The 17,682-nt window shown below is 42.7% G+C and overlaps 1 protein-coding gene across 2 annotated transcripts in view; it reads right to left on the bottom strand.

Annotated features, from left to right (window-relative positions):
• Positions 1–17,682, bottom strand: part of PCNX2 (pecanex 2) — a 280,264-nt gene that overhangs the window by 245,864 nt on the left and 16,718 nt on the right. For both annotated transcript variants that reach the window (XM_047702153.1, XM_047702152.1), the window contains exons 2-4: positions 5,254–5,459; positions 4,334–4,454; positions 3,599–3,635 (exon numbers count right to left, since the gene is read on the bottom strand). In XM_047702153.1, coding sequence (XP_047558109.1) covers positions 3,599–3,635; positions 4,334–4,454; positions 5,254–5,459 — 364 coding nt within the window. The remainder of the gene's footprint in view (positions 1–3,598; positions 3,636–4,333; positions 4,455–5,253; positions 5,460–17,682) is intronic.

A 17,682-nucleotide genomic window follows, 5' to 3' on the forward strand; every position in this document is an offset into this window, starting at 1 on the left:
AAACATTGTACTGGAAATTGTACACAGGGCAATTAGTCAAGAAAAATAAATACAAGGCAACTAGATTGGAAAGGGAAAAGCCAAAGATTTCTATTAACAGGTGATATCACTCTGTCCATAAGAAATCCTAAGGAATCCACGAAAAAACTTAGAACTAATAAACATTCAGGAAGTTTGTACAATATAAAAATCAGTGTGCAAAATCAATTCAATTTCCATACACTAGTGATAGACAAGCTAAAACAAAATTAAGAAAACAATCCCAGGGGCACCTGGGTGGCTCAGTGGGTTAAGCCTCTGCCTTCGGCTCAGGTCATGATCTCAGGGTCCTGGGATCGAGCCCCGCATCGGGCTCTCTGCTCAGCAGTGAGCCTGCTTCCTCCTCTCTCTGCCTGCCTCTCTGCCTACTTGTGATCTCTCTCTCTCTCTCTCTCTGTCAAAAAAAAAAAAAAAGAAAGAAAAAGAAAACAATCCCAGTTATAACAGCATCTAAAAAAATACTGGGGAATAAATTTAACAAGAGGACAAAATTTGTGCACTGAAGACTACGAAATATTGTCAAAAGAATTCAAAGTTCCAAATAAATGGAAAGACATCCCAAATCCCTGGACTGTAAAATGTACTGCTGTTAAGATGCCAAATTCTTCAAATTTTTCTAAAGGTTTAATACAGTCTTTATAATATCCCAGATGGGTTTTGTTTTTTTTTTTAAGAAATTGATGTTCACATGGCAATGTACAAGACCCAGGATAGCCAAAATGCGTTAGAGGAGTCACAGTTCCCGATTTTAAAACTTATTATATAGCAACGGCAATCAAGATGGTACGATGATGGCATAATCGTAGATATATAGACCAAAAGAACAGAACTTAAAGTCCAAAAATAAACCGTTATTGTCATTATGGTCAATTGATTTTCAATAGGGTGCCAGGACAACGTTAATGGCGGGGAGGAGGGAAATAGTCTGTTCAGTAAATGATCCTAAGACAACTGATAAACTTTATGCAAAAGAAATAAGTCAAACCCCAACCTCACATCATACACAAAAATTAACTCAAAATGAATCATAGACCTGACCAAAAGAATTAACCCTATAAAACTCTTAAAATAAAACATAGGAATAAATCTTTAAAGCCTCAGATTCAGCAACGGTTTCTTATATATGACACCAAAAGCCCAAGCAACAACAATAACAAATAACAATAAAGTGGACTTCATGAAAACTAAAAACTTTTGTAATTTAAAGGACCCCAGTAAGAAAGTTACAAGAAAACCCAGAGTGGGGAAAATATTTGCAAATATATCTGACGAGGGACTTGTATCTAAAATATATAAAGAACTCTTACAATTCACCAATAAAAAGACAACCTGATTAAAAACGGGGCAAAAGACTTGAATAGGTATTTCTCTAAAGATAATGATGATCATGGAACATCAATGTCATTTGTCATTAGAAAAATGACTAATTTCATGCAAATCAGTGGCTCCTGGGTGGCTCAGTTGGTTAAGCATCTACCTTTGGCTCGGGTCATGATCCTTGGGCCCTGGGATCGAGCCCCCCATTGGGCTCTCTGCTCAGCGGGGAGCCTGTTTCTCCTCTCCCTCTGCCTGCCTCTCTGCCTACTTGTGCTCTCTTTCTCTGTCAAAGAAATAAATAAAATCTTTTAGAAATAATAATAGTAATTTCAAACAAATCAAAGCCACAGTGAGATACCATTTCATACCCACTAGAATGGTTATATTTGAAGACATAGTCAATAACAAGTAGCATCAAAAACATGGAGAAATTGTGACCTTCATGTATTGATGATGGGCATGTAAAATGGGCACACCTGCTTTCTAAAACAGTCTGGTAGATTCCCGAATGGTGAAACACAGTTTCTAAATGATCTAGCAACGCCATTCTTAGGTATATATCCAAGAAAATGAAAATACACATCCGCACAAAATCTCGTACAATGAATGTTCAGTGAAGCATTACTTATAATAGCAAAAAAACTGCAGAGGACTCCAAGTTCATCAACTGATGAACAGATAAATAAAACACGGTATAGCCCTTTAATGGGATATTATTTGGCAATAAAGTGAAATGAAGCACTGATGCAAGCTACAACACAGATAAACCTTGAAAACATTATGCTAATTGAGGGGAGCCAGTCACAAGGGATCAGACATTATATGAAATGTCCAGAATGGGTAAATCCATAGAGACAGAAAATCCAATAGTGGTTGCCTGGGGCTGGAGAAGATGGGGAGATTGAGGAGAATGCTAAGCAGTCTGGGATTTCTTTTTAAGGTAACGGAAATATTCTGAAATTGACTACGTGAGGGATATACAACTCTGTGAATATACTAAAAGCCATTGAGTTATAATCTTTGAATGAGTGAATGGTGTGGCATCTGTGTTATAACTCAAGAGACCTATTTAAAAAAGAATGCCATTGTGCCTATTACAAGATTGGCCTAAGGAAAAGAAAATTGCTCTCACGAAGTGTTGTTGAGAAAACATTGGACTTAGCAGCCAGTGGTGGCTCTAAATGTCACCCGTACAGTTGACTCGGTATGACTCAGAATGAAATGAAACATGCAAAGTCTCTACTGTAATTCCTAGCACTAGGAAGGAAAGAAGGGATTGTTTCAGTTGGAATGGTGGAGTCAAAAGCCCAGAACAGACAGTGAAAGGATGCAGAGTAATGCTGTTAATAGCTTGAGCTGGAGTAAGTAGTGTAATATGACAAAACAATGCGAGTGTGTGTGTGTGTGTGTGTGTGTATGTGTGTGTGTAAATGGACATAAAATAACATTGTTATGGAACTTTGTGTGTAACTAACATATCTGAAACCTAACTAAAGCTCACTTCTTCTTTTGGTAGTAGTAATATAGAAAAAAGAACTTGAACTATCCTTTACACATTATCGTGGAATGCTGAGTGATGACAAAAGGAACTTCATTTAAGTTTTCAGATCCAAGTGCCAATTTCAGCTGTTTTCCTGAAGATAAAATTTTATGCTACTTTCAAAACTTAGAGCATAAATTTCTCTTAGTAGGACTGCTAGAAGAGAATAAAAATGCAGAGAATGGACCTCTAAGCACCTCTAAACATTCTTTTCTGAGTCTTCTGAAGGCAATCGAAAGATAATAAAATGAAATCTCTGTGAAAAAGGAAAATAAAAAATCTCGGGGCTTAAAAGAAAATTTCCAGAAACAAAATTTGTATCTTGAAAGAAATGCAGTATACAAATGCAATAACATTTCTTCTGTCATTTTTCAATGTAAGTGCCACGATAAAAAGTCTACGTCAATAGTAAATTAATTCTACTTTTTATCTGCTATTCTGGGCCATATGAAATAAGCACGCACTGGAGAAAGGACAATAACAGAGGATCTGAAAAAACATTATAATCGAAAAGTAGACGTGATGTGAGAAGTAATTATGGTTAAGAGTGGAAGAAATGAAGTTGAAATACAACCATGCAGTCTTAGGTATGGTTCTTATTTTAAATTAATTCCCTGACATTCGGTTTTCCAGAAGTTCTTTTTCACATCACTGAAGATAATGCTGTGATCTATTATTAAATGGTGACAATAAACACTCTACCTTGGAGATCTTCCACTGTTTCCTGTGCCGGCAACTCCTAAACAAATGAAAAAACAAAAATCAATAGGAGACGCAGCTCAGTGCCCATTTCCAGGCAGTCAGCAGACACAGAGCGGCAGGGGCTGGTTTTCCAAACGGCAAGTGGGAAAGAGACGATACAGTGTCCTCTCTGCATCAGCTTCTCATCAGACGGAGAGCAAAAGCGAATACAAAATATAGGTAAGTGCGGATCTCTCAACAAGACCACTGCACTGTGATAAAAGGTGTTTGATAATTAAGGAGGTAAAAAGGAGAGAGAAGAATGTACTACTCTGTATGACGCGAATAAAGCCCTGTAAGGTTCATCCGGAGCAAAGGGGTTTATTGACTTCCCGAGAGACAGGTGCGATTTACTGCAGAGTGGCACAGCTGATCACAGGGGAAGACAGCGGAAGACAGGCAGGAGAGGGAGAAAGAAGTCAAGGTAGGCTGATAGGCTTTTCAGGACAGAGCCACAGGCCTGGCAGTGGAGGGCAGCCAGCAGACCAGTCCAGGTGTGTTGTGTCCACACCTGCCGGGTGTTCATCTCATGGCCAAGGGCTCCCCTGAGGTCACTTCTGCACTCTGAGACATGGCACACTACCAGCACGAGGGCAGTATCCACAACTAGAGTCGCTACCTTTGCACATTCCCATTCTAGGCAGGATCAACACTGCGTGACAAGAACAGCAAGAAACAGAAAAAACACACACTGACCAGTGGCCCAGAGGAGTGATGAGAGTTTATGTTTTGGCCCCTGGAGCTGCAGCGGAGCGGAGGCGTGGAGAGGCTGGGAGGAGCTTCCTCCTTTTTGCCGTTGTTAATCTGCCTGTTATTGCTAAAGCACAGAGAAGCAGAGCAGTGAGGTTATCAAAGTGAACTCGGACTTTGGATTGTCCCAAACCAACTCCTTTCCCTAGATTCTATTTTGTAATATTCACTGTACGCAAATGCTGGTTGTAAGGGAGAATAACGAATCTTCTTTTAAAATAAGACACACGTGGGGCGCCTGGGTGGCTCAGTGGGTTAAAGCCTCTTCTGCCTTCAGCTCCGGTCATGATCCCAGGGTCCTGGGACCCAGCCCCGCATCCAGGGAGCATGCCTCCACCTCTCTCTCTCTGCCTGCCTCTCTGCCTACTTGTGATCTCTGTCTGTCAAATAAATAAATAAAAAATCTTTAAAAAAAAAATAAAAAAAATAAGACACACTTTCTAAAGGAACTGTCAGAAATAAGGGCAAGAATGGTGACAATGACATTCAAGAATCAGTTGATTGTCCAGCTCTGGGCAGTGCATTACTTCAATATTAACAAACACAGATGTTCTTTTTGAAACTCCTCTGGCATGCACTAAGCACTTAGATGACAAGATAAAAATGCTGGAGTAAAATATTTTGCTGTGTTAAGCCTAATGCAAGTGAATTCCAGAGCACGGTATAAGGTCACATTAATAGTTAAACCATCTTGATTATCAATATCAATTTTATGCTTAAGTGTATGCTCCAAGAGAAGAAAAGTGTACATATTTGTGTCTGTCCATATTGGTGTATTTTTACAAACAACTGACAAATGAAAAAAAAATTTTTAACCAAAACTAAAACATTTAAATGATGAACCAACACATGAATAGAAAGGTTACCTTGGAATTTTGGGATGGGTTATATGTTCCTTGTTGGTCTCTTTGTCTTTATTTGGCTTTTCTTTCTTTCTAGAGGGCTTCTGCTGAATTACTTCTCCTTTATCGAACATGAGGTGTAGGCGGTAACTGACCAGTTTGATGACTGTGAAGAACACAGTCACTGAACTGCAGTAAAAAAACGCAGTGATAGCATTTGGAGGAAAAGCCTAAAGAAGAGAAAAGAAAGAAAAAATTCATTCATTTGCAGGGTGCTCTTTTGTTTTAAATCTGAAGGCCCTGTCAGACTATTCACTGAATACAAACTGGGCAAGATTTCGAATTTTATTGGCTTTATAAGTTTTCCTGGTTGTGATGCCCCGGGGAGAAAGAGCTGCTATCTTCTTAGGTTTTTAAAAAAATCTTTGTTCCTCAGGTTCTGGTACTAGTTGTGTGGATGCCCAACATTTCGTTCGCAGGCAGGAGCCCCACAGGAAAAAAGGTGTTTTACACTCCGCCTTCGCATGTCCTGTGAGTTCTTTCCCGAGCCTGGTCTGGCTTTCCTGCACGTCTGCCTGTAGCAAAGCCTGAAGAAAGGCCTTTGAGATGTTGTTTTCTTCAACAAAGCACAAAAAGCCTTGTTGAGAGCAGAGGGAAGAAGGAAGGAGAAAGTTTAATGTAATGTCTCCCTTCCTTTCTCTCTTCCCTCCTTCCTTCCTCCCTCCCTCCATCCCTCCTTTCCTTTTCTGCTCTCCTGTAGGCTAACACTATCAGGACATGTATTTCCCTAGTGGTTTAATGCAGCCAAGGAGCCAGAAAATGGCACAGTGGGGGCGCCTGGGTGGCTCAGTGGGTTAGAGCCTCTGCCTTCGACTCGGGTCATGATCCCAGGGTCCTGGAATCGAGCCCCGCATCGGGCTCTCTGCTTGGTGGGGAGCCTGCTTCCTCCTCTCTCTGCCTGCTTCTCTGACTACTTGTGATCTTTGTCTGTCAAATAAATAAATAAAAAACTTTTTAAAAAAATGGCACACTGCTTCCAAATGGAAGATAGTTACATTAGTGTAAAAGGATCTGAGCGTAGAGATCATGGTAAAGTTCAGTTCAATTCTGTCCAATCCCCTCAAGAAACAAAAAGAATCACCAGGATCCAAGCAAATGTCCCATTCTGCAGCACCCCCCACATAGCATCCTAATTCTCTCCCAGGACCATGGAGAACTGCAGATTCTCTACTCCTTCCTAAACTAAATTCTTATCTTTGGAGATCGAAATAGATCCCAGTGTCTCAAGGTAATATGAGGGACAACCTCAATAAAAAGCAAGACCCTTTTATCAATGCACCTCACTAAAGGATCTCAAGAAATCCAGTGATGAGTGCAGTCTCTCCTTCAACCTGAACCTGATGGGCCTGTGGACAACATGGCCCAACCCACCGTGGTCCCACGATACTCCATCATCTAGGTAAGACTATTCCGTAAACAACATGGCCACACAAAAAGAATAAAGAAAAAGGAAAACTGGGGCGCCTGGGTGGCTCAGTGGGTTAAGCCACTGCCTTCGGCTCAGGTCGTGATCTCAGGGTCCTGGGATCGAGCCCCGCATCGGGCTCTCTGCTCAGCAGGGAGCCTGCTTCCTCCTCTCTCTCTGCCTGCCTCTCTGCCTGCTTGTGATCTCTCTCTGTCAAATAAATAAATAAAATCTTTAAAAAAAAAAAAAAAGAAAAGAAAAGAAAAAGGAAAACTACACTGACTTGCTTTTACTTCATGGGAAAAAGGTCCACAAATAAATATAAATTAATAAATAAGTGAATGAGAGATTAAGTAAAACAAATTAGATAGATGATGATGATAGATAGATAATGGAGCAAGAGAGAGAAATAAAGTCAGGTTCCCTACCTGGAAGCAGATAAGTTTCCCATTTATACACATACCTCCCGAGGAGAAGCTGGGATGAACTTTGAGGAAAACAGAGAAAAATTAAAAGAGAAAGAGAGACAGGGGCCACCAGTAGTCCCCAGCACTTTTTCTTAGCATGTCTATATATTTCAGGTCTAAAAAATTCAGGCTAAAGCTAGAGAGTGAGTTTGAAGAAACTGGTAAAGGAAGACTAAAACGCAGCAAATGTCCTGAAACTAGATTAGCATCCTATCAGACACAAATTATATTCAAAGGTTTTTTAAATTATAATGTAACATGGGCTTCATAGTATTCTGGTTAGTGGGGCCACAGAGAGAATTCGTGCTCTCTAAACACGGGACCCCCTGCATTTTCCAGCCTTCTTTGCTGTCAGGCTAGGGTCATGTGACTACTTTTGGCCCATGGACGATGAGGAGAAGGGGCTGGCATTGCTTCTAAGCCTGGACAGTTATGAGCTAGGGCTTCCTCCATCTCACGCTTCTCTTTAGTTGGCAATCTCAGAGGCCACATTTCTAAGACATTCCATCTGCAAGCAGGCAGAGCTTCCTGCAACCTGGGTACCTGGTGACTCTGGAACAAGGCCCTTATCAATCTGAGACGGACATGTACTAGAAGTGAGAACTTAATCCGCTGATTCATTAAACCACTGAGATTTGGGGGTTTGACTACTGTGTCAGCTAGCACTGATTAACCCAATACTGGGGGTTCCATTTCCACAAGGAAGCTTCCATTCAAACTGTATTAGAAATAAATGGGGTAAAAAGCCCTCAGGTATTAGGAAGAGAAGGCTAGGGAAGGTGAGAGAGAAAAGATTATATATGGATATTGGGATAATTCATTTGGAAAGAAACTGACTTGCCACAGTAAGAAGAGGTACTTTTCAGTTTACCCTCACAAATATAGAGGCAGCCCTGGCTTGGTAGTGTTGAAATTAAGAGAAGGCAAGAAGTTACAATGAAGTTCAGTATCTAGTTTGCAACCCAGATGAGAAAAGGCCCTTGTCTCATTCTTTACCAAAAACCACTGGCACTTTGTCACTTCCCCAAAAGCCCATAGACCTCACCAGGCCATAACGAAAGACAGCAATTTTACTGAAAATTTCCAGGGAGAGAGGAAAAGTTTTACAACATGCTAGAGATGGCACATTATTCCTTCCCAAAATTCCCTAACCTCCTTTAAAACCTCTCCCTTCAGAAGACCTTGCAAACAGAATCTAGAATCCTCCCAAATATCCCCTTTTTAAAAAAATTAACATAAAATGTATTATTTGTTCAGGGGTACAGGTCTGTGATTCATCAGTCTTACACAATGCATAGCACTCACCATAGCACATACCCTCCCCAGTGTCCATCACCCAGCCACCCCATCCCTCCCATCCCCCAGCAACTCTCAGTTTGTTTCCTGAGATTAAGTCTTTTATGGTTTGTCTCCCTCTCTGGTTTCATCTTGTTTCATTTTTCTCCCTCCCTTCCCCTACGATCCTCTGTCTTGTTTCTCAAATTCCTCATATCAGTGAGATCATATGATAATTGTCTTTCTCTGATTGACTTATTTCGCTAAGCATAATACCCTCTAGTTCCATCCATGTTGTTGCAAATGGCAAGATTTGGTGGGTTTTTTTGATGGCTGCATCGTATTCCATGGTATATATAAACTACATCTTCTTTATCCATTCATCTGTTGATGGACATCTAGGCTCTTCCCATAGTTTGGCTATGGTGGACACTGTTGCTATAAACATTGGGGTGTACATGCCTCTTCGGATCACTACACCAAATATTTTTTTTTAATGTCATGTAATTAAGCTCTGCTCAGGCTCCTCCAATAGTACATTTCCAGGGACACCACTGAAAATTACTTTCAAGGCCATTTTACTTCTGACATCATTATGCTCAGTCAACAAAAGATCCTCAACTCCTAGGATTTTCTGTCCTTATAAGTATGAATGCAAGGAGAAGAGGAGGATTTAGGAATAAACGTGTCATGATGAGCAGTTTTTAATTGGCTTTTAATTACTGTCAAAGATTCCACCCCCCCATATTAGGTTGATTCGGATTTTGAATAGAGGTTTATTTGTTTCAGGGAAATCATAATTTTTTTTCTTTATTTCAATGAACTTATCGTTTTAACACTTCTAATTAATAGGAGGCAATATTTTTCACAATTATATCCTTGGCCAAAGCAAAGTTGTATGTTGTTCTCTGACACATTATAAAGATTGTCTAGTAGTATAACAATGCATTTTACCAAAATTTCCTGACAAAATGTCATGAAAAACAATATGCTGTTACGAACTAAGCAATTACAAGTATACTTGCAAGGCTCACAGAACTGGACTTCTTGGGATTTGGCACCATCTAGAAGAATCTGTCTTCATGGACACCCAGACCACGTGCCGTTCTCCCAGATGGAACCCACCTCTGTTCCTTGAGGCTCATAGCTCAGGCTCTCTCATAGAGTGTATCCACTCTTTTTTTTTTAAAAAAAATTTGTTGTGGTAAAAAATATATAACATAAAATTTACCCTCTTAACTTTTTGTAAGTGCACAGGTCGGTGACATTCAGTACATTCACGTCATTGTGCAGCCATCACCCCCCCATCCATCTCTGGAACTTCTCCATCTGTCCAGACTGCAAGTTTATACCCATTCAATAGTAACTCCCCATCTCCTCCTCCCCCAACCCTGGCAACCCACATTCTATTTCCTGTTTCTACGAATTTGACTCTTCTAGATACCTTTTGTCATTGGAATCATGCAGTATTTGTCCTTTTGTGACTGGATCATTTCCCTTAGCATAACGTCCTCAGGGTTCAGCCATTATTGCAGCATGGCTCAGAATTTCTTTCCTTTATAGGGCTGAACAATATTGTGCTCATTCATTAGACATTTTGCTTATCCATTCATCCGTTGATGGACACTTGGCGTGTTTCCACCCCTCCATTACTGTGAATAGGGCTGCTCTGAACATGAGTGTGCAAATACCTCTTGAAGACCTGCTTTTAATCCTTTCGGATATATATCCAGAAGTGGAACTGCTAGATCAAGCAGCAATTCTATGTTTAATTTTTTTTTAAAGATTTTATTTATTTATTTGACAGAGAGAGAGATCACAAGTAGACAGAGAGGCAGGCAGAGAGAGAGAGAGAGAGGGAAGCAGGCTCCCTGCTGAGCAGAGAGCCCGATGCGGGACTCGATCCCAGGACCCTGAGATCATGACCTGAGCCGAAGGCAGCGGCTTAACCCACTGAGCCACCCAGGCACCCCTAATTTTTGGAGGAATCTCCATGCTGTTCTCCACAGTAGCTGTGCCATTTTATACCACTCTGGTTTTTCACTGCAGGTTAATGGCTTATTACTGACCATCTCTTGAGTGGCCTGGAGAGATCAATACTCTGGCTGAGCGAGTCCTACCCATAAATAATGCTGGTGCCCAGTGAGGATAAACCACTTCTGAGGGTTTCTGTCTGCAGACATAAAGAAGGGCGCTCTTGGGAGTTCAAACTTTACTGATTCCTATTTCATAAGGGAACCTCATTTATATACTTCCACAAACTAATTTTGCAGAAGGATTCTGCAAAATTCATCTTAAAAAAAAGAGGAAGCTGAAGCATAAATGAGTCACACTTCCACGCTGATAAGCACATGTATCTCTTCTCGCCGAGAAGTTACTTACCTAGCCACAGCCACGAACTGATTGGAGAACCAAGGACTCAAAAGAAAAAAAAAAATTTAATGTCTTCTGGGCAGTCAAAACACATCACTGTTACAGAGAAACTCCTTTTCACTCGTATGGTTTCCAGGAAAGGGAACTCTTCCTTCTATAGACTGGCCTCTTTGTGCTTCTAGCTCCTTCCTCAGTGATTCCTGTCCAGCATTCTGGGGAGCAGATATCAGGCATCCTGTCCCCTCTGTCTCAGGACCCAGCCCTGATGGAGGAGGTGTGTGTCTGGGTGGCGTCTCTCCATATTACAAGGTTCCAGCACCAGTCCTGAGTCAAAGAGGCTCAATGCTTCCCACATGGCCCCTGAACAGCTAGATAAGGCTCCATGACTCTAGGGCTCACAATTAGGAAGTCTACCTACCTGCAGATAGAACACATTTCTAAATAATAGCTTAATTTGCAATAAGGGTGATACCTGAACTCCATCTCCTTGATTATTGTCTCCCTTGAGCGGCTCAGAAAAAAAGAGGAGCTATTGCTTGGACTGCCAGGTCTATGCACAAAGTTTATGACCTTGACTGGAAGGGTAGTCACTCAGAGCAACAGTTGGAAGCTTTGTGCTCTTACTCTAGGCATAATTTATTTATGTGGCACATTAGATGCCTAATGGTATCCTAGCCCACCACAGAAATTAGAAGGGGAAATGAGGAATGAGTACAAGTGACCACAATAATGTAACAAGACATGCTAAATGACTGTGTACAATAGTGTTGGGAAAGTACAAAAAACAAAAAAACCCCTATGAAAAATCAAGTCACTTGTGTGATCATTTTCTGAGGCATAAGCATGTCCCAGTCATTCCCTGAGGACATCACTACAAAAACATAACAAGCTACCCAGGAGGACAAAGAGAATGTTCAATGACATTCAATATCATATCAGAGAAGGCAGGAAATTGTAAAACTATCAATGTGGTTAAAGTAAATTGAATTTTCCTGCTTTCAGGTTAAGCTTCAAGTAATTTAGCAAACGTCTTTACTCAGAGTATGTGGCCTAATGAATTAGGCATTAATCCGCTAAACGTAGCACGCTGTCTCTGACACGCACCTGCCATGTGCTCGGATGGTTCTCTGTGGGCCAGCGTGCTCCCTCTGGCTGTGAGGAAACGCCCCATGTGGGGATCTGTGCTCCGGGAAAGAACCCCCTTCTTCATGTTTCTGGGAGCCTAACCAGGTCTCGACTATTAGAAGATCCTAGGTTATTCTAAAAAGACAGGGCACACTGAACAACTGTTGTCTTCTCTGCTTCAGAACTAACAGAGAGCTCCTTCTTGTTCATCCATTTTGTCAGACTAGGAGAGAAGAGCTTTGGCCATCCAACCATCCATTCCTCATCCATCCGTCCATCCATCCAGTCACTCAACAGACACATGTGGAGTGTCGTGTCAAGACAGTAGTTCCAACGGTTTCACTCAGGTAGGATTTTTGAGTCCTACTGAAGTCAACTGTAACCCCTTTGGAAGAGGGAAAATCAGACCACAGGACAGAGAAGTACAATCATTTCTCCGCATTTCTATACATGAAGGGACAGACAGGTTTTCACATCCTAAATAACAGTTCATTACCTATCTCGTGACGCTCCATTATGAAAAAAAAAAAAAAAAAAAAACAAGAAACGCATTTAATACTGTCTCGGAAAATCTGGAACTTGGGATTTTATCTTGAAACCAGAATGAGCTGCGCAGTCCTGTGGATACCGAGAATGTGGATGAGAGCTCCGGAAGGCAGATGTGTGAGAAGGCACGCGGGTGTTGGAAACTCCTGACAGGATACCAGGGCGGGGAGGGGCTCTCCATGCAGCACCCTCAGAAGTAGGCCAGCCTTGCAAAAAAATGCTTGCTGAAAAATGGTGACGTGAGTAGAATCAAGAACTCTGACTGGTTCTCAAAAGACAGCCCAGGAGTCCTCTATCTTGCCAAGGAACATGCACGAAAAGGAGACCATCACGCGTCCTCTTGGGTCTGCCACTTGACTGCTCCAGGGCCTGTTTTTCTGATCTGCTGTGGTTTCTCTGAGCTCCTGGGCCTCCTCCTTTGTGTGCAGCTTGCACGAGGGAAATGCTGGGTATGGAAGTGGCAAATGTTTGACATTCACCAAGGCAAGGCAGTGCTGCAGGGACCAATAAGAGGGGAAAACAGCCAAAGGCTGCAGAGGCCAACTGGAGACGGGCATGCAGAGGAGAATCTCTGTGGGCCTGAGTGCTGTGCAAACCATTTAGAAAGCTGGTGCCTGCAATTACCGACTCCTTTCTCTCTCCTCTCCTCATGAAGAATGTGTATGGTGGACGGCTTAGTCAATGGATGCCCAGGACAGTCAAGAAATCTACATGCATGTTGTCTTCCATTTCAGATGGTCACAGTTTAAGAGGAGACATTTCATTTCCATGTCGAATGTACACTGAGCTAAACAGGTTGAACCATCGGTAAACTCACTGAAGGCCAAGGGATGTCAATCTCCAGGCAGTGTTAAGCTCAACCAGGAATCTCTACAGATAGTGAGTTTGAATATCATTGAGTATCAATGTCATGTGTTTCCTAATAGAAAAGTATGATTTCAAATTTACAATGAGACTTTAGTAATGTGATTGTTTATCAAAATATAAACCATACCTGACCAATTCTCTATTTGATAGATAAATCTAAACTTACACATTCATTTTTCATAAGGAATTTCAGATTCCTTTGTGTTTTTAAGTACTTTCAAAACCCAAATGACAGAGAAAATGTTTAGTGTCATGAAATTTCAAATGTTTCAGTTAATATTTAAATGTAATGAATTAAATATTGTATTTCTTAATTCTTAAGCAATAGTCTTCAAAATCAATTATATGAAAAGATTAAAATCAACCAGCAATGCTGCTTTTTAAAGGGAATAGCAAGACAAAAATGAATTGAATTTATAAACTTTTTCTTTACACCATCTGCTTCACAAACACGCAGAAGCCACAATGTTGTCTGACGCACAGAAGAGGAGGGTGGTTCACAGCTCCAGGTGAGAGGCTGAGCTAGAAGGGGTCCCTGCACAGGCTCCAAGTCCACCTGCAGAGTCTGCACACCTTCCCTTGCTCTGCCTGCTTTTCAGCATGCTAGGCAGAAACTGGACGTTGGTATGCCTCAGGATCCTTTCCTTCTACTCAATGGCGAGTGTCTTCAGTTTGATTCTTCCATAGCCCAGAGCTACCAAGGACTGCCCAGTGGGCTTCTGCTCCTTCCTGTGCAACGGTGTCTTTCAATCGAATGGAAGTTCTACGGGCATTTGATGTCCAGCAATTTCTCATCACGCAACATGCTCAGCATGTGTGGCCCCCGCTCTTTAGATGCTACTGGGACATTTACTTGAAATGCCACTGTGATAAAATCATTGAGATGAACCTCAAAATGCTCCTTACAAAAACTGCCAGTGCTTCTCGGGGTCAGTTACTTCTCCCAATCTAGAACCACTGTGCCTACTTAACTGTAACATAGGGAGTAGATATTATCACGCTGCAGTGAGGGCCACTAGAGCCATAGGCTTCACCCACTGATATCCTACAATGACCCACCTCATTCTTTCATCCTAGAGCTACTCAACCCCAGTACTACTGACATCTCGGGCTGAGCAGTTCTCTGTTGTGGGAGCTATCCTGGGCACCAGAGAATGGAGCGGCATCCCTGGCCTGGACACACCAGGCACCAGTAGCAACCCCTCCAGTGTGACAGCCCAGATCATCTCCACACATCGCCAACTGTCCCTGGAGGGGGTACAGACATGACCTCCTCACTGAAAACCACTACTTAGCCCATCAATGTATATGTGACTACCTTGTACCAAACACAGAGAGAGAAAAAATGTAGTCCCTGTACTCACAGAGTTCAAAGTCAGGATAGATGAGGAGACAATCACAAGACAGAGCAGCAAGGGTGTCATTCTGGTCCACTGAATTGCGTCTAACTCAGACTGAGAGGTGGGGGTAAGAGGCCAAGGAGATGATTCCAGAACAAGCGGTCATCTGTGAGAACGTGAAGGACCCCGAGACAAGGCAGGCAGAAGGCACACCGCGCGGAAGCACAGAGCCTTCCAGGAAGGCACGTGTTCCAGAATAAGACACATGGGGCACCCCAGTGAGAACAGAGCGATAACATACAAAGAGTCACACACACCACATGCCTGGGAATTCCATCATTACCATGAAGAAAGAGCGTAGAAGACTGTTTAAGCGCGGAAGCCAAAAGGTGCTGCCTGTAGTCTACAAGGTCATCAAAGTGCATGGCAGGCTGGATGGAGAACCACACTAGCCACAGGGAGACCAGACAGAGGTGGACTTACTTGGGGAGTTGAATGAAATCATCTGTGTGGATGCCCCCTGTGCAACACAAACTCTGATTTTCCACAAAATCACGGCAAAAACTGCAAAGTACAATCTATATAAACTATTATCTTTGCTCTCTTACATCGGCATTAGAAACTCCAAAGACATCCCTAAAAGAAACAACTGAAGCCACCAACATCAATGGCAGGACTGTTGGAATAAATGAATGATCTTGTAATGTGACGACTGGGAAGGAGCTACCATATGGTAAAGTTGTCACTTTTTTTTTATTTTAAAAAGTTCTTATTTATGGAAAACAGCATGGCAGTTCTTCCAAAAATTAAAAATAGGATAACCATATGATCCAGCTTCCACTTCAACCCAAAAGAAGTGAAAGCAAGGTCTCCTGGAGACTTCTGTGCACGCATGTTCACAGCAGCATTATTCTCAACAATAAGAGGCGAAGCAGCCCAGTGTCCCTCTGAAGATGAATAAACAAAATACGGCATATATACATGGTGAACTACAGTTCAACCTTAAAAAGGAAGGAAATTCTGATATATGCTACAACACAGATGAATCTTGGGGACATTATGCTAAGGGAAATAAGCCAATCACGAAGAGCCCCCCAGTACTCCGTGATTAGACTTAAACGACGGATCCACAGTGATCAGATTCATAGAAGGGGAAAGTCACATGGTGGTTACCGGGGACTCAGCGGAGGGGATGTGGGGGTGGTTTAAGGAACACAGAGTTTCAGTTTTACAAGATGAAAACATTTTGGAGACTGTTTGCACGACCATGTGAATACGCTTAACACAACTGTACATTCAGAAATGATAAAGACGGTTGGGGCGCCTGGGTGGCTCAGTCGCTTAAGCATCTGCATTCAGCTCAGGTCATGATCCCAGGGTCCTGGATACACTGGGCTCCCTGCTCAGCAGGGGGTCTGCTTCTCCCCCACCACTGCCAATCCCCGCTCATGCTCTCTCCCTCTCTCTTAAACGAATAAATAAAATCTTAAAAAAAAAAATAAGAGGGTAAATTTAAAGTTATGTGTGTGTTACAATTTTTAAGGTATTATTTTATAGCACTTGAGATTATGTATGGCATTTTCCACCTGGGAAATAAGAACACATGAGCTCCTTCTGCCTGAAGACAGCCACTCAGCGGGACCAGCTCCTCGGAATGCCTGCTGATCCTCCCAGAAGACCTCCTCAAGATCAAATTGCACCCACTCAAGTGTCCACTGCCCAGAGCAAGCTAGAGATAAAAGCCCCCGTGGAGTGAGCTGAACCACAGAAGGGGCCAAGCTGCCTCCCTATTCTCTCAGCCTCTCACAGGTCCGTGCTGAATACGCACTCCATGCAGGTGCTGTGTCTGGCGTGGGGGAGGGAGCTGTGGACAAAACATGCAAATGTCTGTCTTCAAGGAGCCTCTGTGATAGCACAGATTAATTACAGCTAATTACAAAATTAATTTATTTTTGTCCAACAAGGGGACCTAGCCTAGTTGGGAGTATCAGGGAACAGTCCTGTATGAAACTGGCATTTAACTTGAGCACTGAAAAATGAACTAGAGGAGACTTGGAGAGGCACGTGGGGGAGATTTCAGGCCATGGGGACAGCTGTAAAATCTTTAAAGTGGCCTCAGAGATGGGGAGCTCTGCAGAGCTGAGCCCTGGGGAGAGGTGGGAAGAGAAAGGAGTGAGACGAAGATGAGAATCCAGGAAGAGCCGGAGGCCTGCCTGCTGCTGGGTCCCTAGGGGCTGGCTTGCTCCTCTCTCTTCCTCTGCTCCCCAGTGCACCAGAAAGTCCCTCCCAAGCACCATTTTAACCACATCACTGCCCTGTGCAAACACCAACACTCAACTCTGCAGCACCACTTAGAATCCTTCCAAACCTTTTCACGGCAAGGCCCCCTTGAGAGCCTCTAGGCGTTCCATCTTTGCATAACAAGGGTGTGCTCTGGGGTCCTCCACTGAACGCAAAACCCCAGACCACCCTGGCCTCAAAGAGTAAACCACCTAGATGGTGAGATGAGATGAACACACATCAGGGGGCATACAAACGATACAGACTGGCACACAACTGACGGGCTCGCTCAAGTCAACTGTCCTACCTGAGCGTGAGGCTGCCCACTTAGGGGCAGTGGAGGAAATCTTAGAGAAGGGGAGCTGTTGTCAAGGGCCTCACGAGGAAGCTGGGCTTCGACCATGATGCCGGAAAATGATAACGCAAGACACGGAGCAGGAGTCTAGGGAAGGGCGGGTGCCGGGCACATTCCATTAGCACAGTCACAACAGGCAAAGCTATCAGAGTGGCCTGACTCTAAAGGGAGAGAGAAGATAATGAACTACAGAGCTAGGTTGAAGAAAAAGGGGGAAATGAAGCCAGAGAGAGAACACGGAGATGCAGTGCAGGAGGAGGAATGCCAGAATATACCCTTCTTTGCAACACCACTGGTTACGTTTACCATTCTTTATTGATCAGTTGGTTAGTGAATGGTTTAGCATACACTGTGTGTTAA

This window comes from Lutra lutra, chromosome 14 (assembly GCF_902655055.1).
Source record: "Lutra lutra chromosome 14, mLutLut1.2, whole genome shotgun sequence".
In the NCBI taxonomy this organism is placed as follows: domain Eukaryota; kingdom Metazoa; phylum Chordata; class Mammalia; order Carnivora; family Mustelidae; genus Lutra; species Lutra lutra.